Genomic DNA, 7101 nt, shown 5'->3' on the forward strand with positions numbered 1-7101 from the left:
AACAGCGAAGTCGCCGATACTCATGTCGTCGAAATTTCAGGACAATCCGGCAGCACAGAAATGAATGACGATTTCCACCACTTCCTCATTCGCCTAATAATAGACATCTAATGGACCGAAATTGCCAAATTGTTACATTACCCAAACGAATAGTTTTTTGTTCAACGAGGGAAGAAAAGCTGGAAATTGCATTTCGAGGGTGCTGTTTGTGGCCAGAGCGAAGCAAGTCACCTAAGAAAATGCAATTTCCCAATTGACTCCGAGGTGAGCACAACTTTTTTCACAGCAAAATGTTCTGAAGTTTCAGCAGAGGGTAGAAATTGACTTTTTGTAATTGCCCTATCCCCTAGAAAGCGGACATCCTTAATAGGTGATGGAATTTGTTTATGTACTGTCCGTTTGACAAGCGGATCGCCACGGTTCAGCAGTGGGTTTTGAACATTTGTTTTTTACACGTTGGCACACATGCTCTTGTCAGATTCAAGATTGTTTTTACGAAGGTTACTCTGATTATACTTTATGAAAAAGGCCAATACCTTGCAAATATGTCACATCTTGGACAGAATTTGACACTGCAATATCTGCAACATGAAAAAACTAAATGTTCGAAACCCACTGAAACCCCGTGCTTCCATCTACGTAATATACACATACTAGGTGAGCCAATCTTAATCTATGGATCCTAACGAGGGCAGACCTAGTGTGTATTTCGGCCACACATCGTAGAAAATCCAAATTGGTGTCAAGTTCTAACGAATGTAGTTTGAAAATAAAATTTTTGAATTTTCAACATGTCTGGTAGTTTGTTATCAACGCACTTCAAGCATGAGTTGTACTCTGAGTAAGGTACTCAAACGGGACAGTGTATCAAACAAGTTTTGGCACGGTAAAAAAATCTGGAAACATTTTTCATAAATAGTAGTACTCTATTTGGCAGCTGTCACTCGAAGCACTTTTGCTTGAAGTGCGTTGCTTTTATCAAAAATTTTATTTTTAAATTCTATTCGTCATTTGGGACCAAAACATTGATTTTGCACCAATTTGAATTGTACGATGCATATGCTTGCCGACCGAGATATACCTACCCACGTTTGGGAGGAAACGGCTGCTAGGACTTTATAACTAACGTCACAGACTACAAATATCCCTCCGATTTTCCAATCTTTAATTTGAACATATTTCGTTTACCTTTTTCTTTGCATGTTGCTGTCGTTGTCGACAACAGATGACTAGCTGTTTCTAAAAGGCTATAGAGATACAGTGTAGTTTCAATTTCAATGCTTAAAACTTTAACATTAGGAAAAAAAACTTTCAAAGCTTATTGCAAGAAAATTGTTGTGTGGTCTATCCAAGTTTTCGTGTACACACAAAAAACGTGGAAAGTTTCCATTCCCCTTGAGCAAAATGAAATTTAAAAATTTGAATAGTTTGATGGAAACTTGTTTCGTTTCCGCTGTATATCCAACAAAGTTAATAAATTCTTTTTTTTTTCATTTAATTTTAACTTTCATTCCACTCGCTTCATCGCATTGTGTCATTGGTTTTCGAACGAACGAGATTATTTTATGTTGATTAAAACCGGACAAAGAATTGGTTTTGAGTTGAATCAGTGTTCATTCAATTTAATTTTGAGAAAGAAAAAAAAATCTTCCACTGGAGAAACTTCTCTGCATCGAATTCGTTGTTAATTAATTACAATTTTCAAGCTAAAAAAACTTTCGTAAACAACGTTCGATGCAAAACTGAGTGAACCGCGTACAGTGACGTTGGAAAAATCTCGCAAAAAAAATTAACTTCAATACAAAATTCAGTGGACACGGCCAGATAAAACCACCACACAGCCAAATTCTAAGTACCGATAACCAGCCAGTATAGAAGCGAAATCAGCATGGCTTATTCCACACAGAATATGTATCAGATGTTCGACATCATTCCAAATTTCATTAGAAAAATGTTTCCCTTATCATTGAAAACATATCCATCTTGTACGAATACAATGGCATGGGACATAAGAGACGAGATACGGTCAACATACATATTGAGGATGGTACATCAAAGGGTGAGAGATTGTTACTCGCCCATCTGTAGCCTGTTTTTTGTTGTTGTTGTTGTCTTTCGCCTTATTTTTGTTTAGAATTATTCCTTTTGTTATATGTGTTTTCGGGTGGCTGGTAAAATTTTTTTTTATTCTTTTTTTGTTGCGAAACATTTCTGGTCACACTGTGTAGAGGATTATAGGAATATTTCGCCTCCCCTTTTTTTCAATTCATACTTTTTACGAAAACCGGCTTTGTATTGTTAAAATGAAAAATTGGGGTATAATGTTGAGAATACATTTTGATTAACATCAAGATCAAATATAAAGTAGGTACTAAGTGCGATTTAGTGCAATTTGTTTTCTTTTCGTTTTCCCTTTTTTGTTGTAGGACAATCAAAAAGCTGCGATTGATGACAATGCTTACGGCGGACGTAATGTGCCCTTTAATATGGTAAAAGATGGTCATGAATGTAGGTCAGAACCGCTTCCGAAAAAATCTAGTTCTAAAATCAATACGTCGAAACTACGCATTCCGAACAGTCGATCCGAGCACATACTATGCGTTACTAATATAAACGACATAGATTCATCCAATTCCCGACCATCTATTACGCAATCTATTACTTCGAAACAATGGCACATAGATCATTCAAACCGTCAACCGAAATCAATTTACCGCAAAAGTTATCGCAGTTCGAACGAAAAACTCCGCTCAGTTTGCGGAACTCCTCGTATGTCCCGACAAACCATGGAAACGTTGATGGATTCCACGTCCAATGTTGATTTGAACGGGAAATCGATCACTAAACACTCGCAAAAATCTGCAGCCGCTAAATCACCCGTTCAACGGGAATATCAATTGTTAGCACAGAAATTTCATCAGTATACCATCAATTGTCGCTCAACGATTCAGACACTTGAAAAGAAATTGAAAAAATTAGTCGAAGACAAGCATGCACTTCTGCACGGTATGGTGTCACTGCGGAAAGGTCAAAAAGACGTTATCCGAAAATATCGAAAAATTTTCAACGATGCAATGAATGTAAGAGCTGAAATCATGTCAACTGTCCATTTTGGTTAGTTTTGTTCCATTCTAGGAGCACTGTAATGAAATCAATGCATTGTTGGCCAACTATAAAGTCATTCGTGACAATTACATGGAGCTTTTACAACAGAACACAACCACCACCGATAAAAGTCGAAAAAGTGACGAAGTGTTAAGTGTTTCTTATACCAGTTACAACTGCTGTTGAAGTTCGTTTTCTTGACCAATAAAGATGTAAATGTGACAATTCATTTTTCAAGCAAATTTGAAGTTTTTCGCAAAGCTGGATTCGTTAACTATACGCTCTTTTAGCAACTTTTCAAATTTACGAAATGAGACTTCCTTAGTAATAACCTTAGGTAGCGAATTGTACACTTTTATTCCCTTAGGTGTTTTGACTAGTCGATTTCACTGCTGCTGTTATATCATACGAATTTCTTAAAAATCTAGTTTGGCTTTCATAATTATATACAATCTTTTCCGTCAAATACTGAGGTGCTTTACCTTTAACAATTCTATGGATGAACAACATGGTATTATAAACTATTGATTTTTGCACACTCATTAATTTCAGACTTTCAAGCAACTCAATTGTCTTCGTCTTACGTTTTGCTCTTAACATATTTCTCTTACACTTGTCCTGCATCTTTTGTAATCGTGAAACGTCGGTCTTATTGCACAGAAACAGTATACTACTACAATATTCAAAATGAGGACGTATTATTGACCTATAAAGGTTCAATCCTAAGCCTATCAAGCACTGACACTTTCATCCCAACTTAGTTAACATGTTTATCGAAGACAAGTCTCTCATCTATTACCACACCTAAGTACTTTACATTAGGCATGGGCGATAATGAAAATGATTATCGATAATTATCAATTATCGATAATCGATAATTATCGACTTTTTTTATCGAAAATTATCAAAAAAATATCGATAATCGATAATTATTGATATTTTGATAATTATCAAAATATCGATAATTCGATATATCGATATTTCGGTCAGAAAATCCGATATTTATCGATATATTCCGATATATCGGTATATTATCATGAATTTTCAGATAAATATCAAAATATCGATATTTGGATAATTATCGAATTTCGATAATTATCGATAATTATTAAATTATCGATAACGATATGATTAATCGATTATCGATAATTTCTTTCGATTGATATTATCGATAATTTTGAACGCCTCCCATCCCTACTTTACATGGTCAACTGTCGATAGTTCACTGTCATTTACAAAAAATGTGCACCTCGTCTCTCTTAACCGATTTGTTCGTTATTATCGTCACTCTCGTTTTGTCCACATTTAGTTTCAATTTATTTTGGCAGATTTTCCTGTACAAGGGGGTGAGATCGTTGTTTGTTTGAGATACCGCATCGTCTATATTTTCAGCAACCACATGCATTAAAGTGTCATCTGTAAAGAGTCTCATTTTGCTGTGCTGAAGATCGGTTCCAAGGTCGTTGATGTAAAGGATGAACAGGGTTGGTTCAAGAATAGATCCCTGTGGTACGCCGAATTGATTGTTTAATTGTTCCGAAATTACTTCACCAATTTTTACGACTTGTGTCCCATCGGTAGCTTTGAAACCATTTTAATTCTGTTCCTCGTATGCCCAATTTGTACAATTTCTGAAGTAGTAGCCCTGGTGTGATTGTTTCGAATGCTCTCTGAAAGTCCAAGAACACTGCAATTATGATCTTTGAATCGTTGAGGGCTTCTTTCCATTCATAGAGGATTTCTTTGAGTGCCGTCTCACATGAGTGTTGACCACGAAAGCCAGACTGGTAATCATGTAATAACTGGTCGACGTGTACAAATTGTGCAAGTTGTTTGTGGGCTAGCTTTTCAATTAACTTTCCCAGACACGGAAGCATAGGGATTGGGCGATGTTCGTTAACTTTTGTCGTTCCTGGTTTTTTCTGCACTGGAGTCAGCGTCGATCGTTTCAGTGATTTTGGGAAAATACCAGATTGGAATGATTCGTTAGTGATGTCTATAAGTCATGATAAGCTAGAAAAGACACGACTGCATGATAAGATAAATACTAGAAATGACAAGCGTATTGTAACAAATATCTAATCTTTTACTTCTTTTGTTTTTTTATGTTTTATCAACGCAAAAGTGATCGTAGTGACAGCTGCCAATTAGAGACTATTTTATATGAATGGTTCTTTACAGTGTTTTACAGTTGTATGACACACTGTCAAGATTCAGTACCCTATTTAGAGAACCACTCATGCTTGAAGTGCGTTGGTTTTATACAAAATCTTTTACTTCATTCGCGTTAACACACATTTTACCCACTATATAAGGCCATGTTACATTGTTACCCATCGCTTATTTCTGTCGTTGCTATCCCTAACAGATGCTTCAATGATTATTTCTAGTAATATCGCTGCAAAGTCTCTGTTTGCATTGCCTGGGATGTGTCTTTCCAATTAGCCATGTAAATTAAATCTCTACCGTTAGAAGCAGAGGAACAATTGTGATTTAACCAACAAGTTCGTTAAGTAAATTTTAAAATCGATTCCTTAACTGCTGTAAGGTAATTGCCTGTACAATGTATCTTTAACAGTTAGTGACACATACACGATGCAAAAACTCTATTACGCTTCGTTAATGCCACAATGAATAATAAAAGCCGATAGCAATAAACCGCAAAGGTTCGACAAACTTCCAGTCCCACAGGTTATTAAATAAACGCATTACCGTTCTTTGACGTTAAAACTTAAACCGAAAACGGTTGTCCTTGCCAAATTTAAATTTCAGTTTAATAATTTATGATTCACAGACAGTTATGACACATCAGAACCACTTTACACATAAATTAGATTTTCCTCTTCATAAATTTGCATAAACAAAATCGTCACTCGTTGTAAACAATACACAATCCCGTTTTACCATCAACAACACAAAAAAAGGCGACGGCAAAAAAAAAAGACAACAACCCAATGAATTGTTAAATATGTCTTCCACGGATCAATTCGCACACAACCATCATACCATACAGCGTTTAGTGGAGACGTCGGAGACGTAGCCTAACGATGATGTTTTTTTTTGCAGTATTGTTCGTAATGTTCATCATTCAACATTCATTTTGAAAATAAGCGTATCCTGCCAGGAGTATCTCCTTTACTTCGACAATCAGAATATCATTATATTAACCTTTAGCGACAACAACATGTTCTATGTTATGCTGGCACATTGGATACATCTATGCGAGCAATATAATGGCGCCGATTATTCATTGTATAAGTACTACAGTCTACAATCCATTTTATGATGCGGTTCCACATCTTTTCAAATAACACTTCCCTAACCCTTTTTCCTGATCAGCCTCTCGTTCTGGTGTCTTGATGCGGTTTATTCCATCAACACATATGTCTGGCATTACTACACACGAATACACATTAACATTGTGCCATCCACATAAAGCATAAGCTACACCAGACAATATGTGCTCAACTGTATGTATATCGTCAACAACATGATAATAACCCATCATGAGATACATTTCAATTTCTTTGAATTTTAAATTGATAAAGGGAGTTTGTTATTATAATGTATCCGAAAATGTTGGTTGGCTGGTTGAGTGGCTGGTTACATAATTAATTCATTTCAAACACCTTATGTTGATTTGCATAACCATCATATATCATATAATGGAGAGATGGAAACATTTTTGGGTGAGGGTTAAGCTTGTTGCTGTCACAAGTTGATTAAAGCTTTACATTAATTGTGTAGATTACAATATTTGAAATTGCTTCCAGATAAACTGGCATATGAAATTTAGTGTAGCATAGTCCGAATGGGACAACATTATTGATGCAAACACTTGGAAGGTATACATCGCTGTAGCGCACACGAAAATAGCATTACATCAACGCACTTCAAGCATGAGTGGTACTCTAAATCAGTCAAAAAACCCTTAAAGGGTAAATGTGACGCAAGTCCTTTATCTTACTTACAAAATAACTGATATCGCTGAGGGTA

At 35.9% G+C, this 7101-nt stretch overlaps 1 protein-coding gene across 2 annotated transcripts; it reads left to right on the forward strand.

Moving 5' to 3' along the window:
- Positions 1 to 1729: 1729 nt before the first annotated feature.
- LOC119086072 lies at positions 1730 to 3327 on the forward strand. 2 transcript variants are annotated; one of them, XM_037196648.1, is made up of 3 exons: positions 1730 to 2059; positions 2427 to 3080; positions 3120 to 3327. In XM_037196648.1, the coding sequence occupies exons 1-3, from the start codon at positions 1889 to 1891 to the stop codon at positions 3144 to 3146; spliced, it is 852 nt and encodes a 283-aa protein (XP_037052543.1). In that variant the 5' UTR covers positions 1730 to 1888; the 3' UTR covers positions 3147 to 3327. The 2 variants fall into 2 exon arrangements, with proteins under 2 accessions (XP_037052543.1, XP_037052542.1); XM_037196647.1 differs by having other exon boundaries at positions 3136 to 3327.
- The last annotated feature ends 3774 nt before the right edge of the window (positions 3328 to 7101 follow it).

This window comes from Bradysia coprophila, chromosome IV (genome assembly GCF_014529535.1).
Source record: "Bradysia coprophila strain Holo2 chromosome IV, BU_Bcop_v1, whole genome shotgun sequence".
Classification (NCBI taxonomy): Eukaryota; Metazoa; Arthropoda; class Insecta; order Diptera; family Sciaridae; genus Bradysia; species Bradysia coprophila.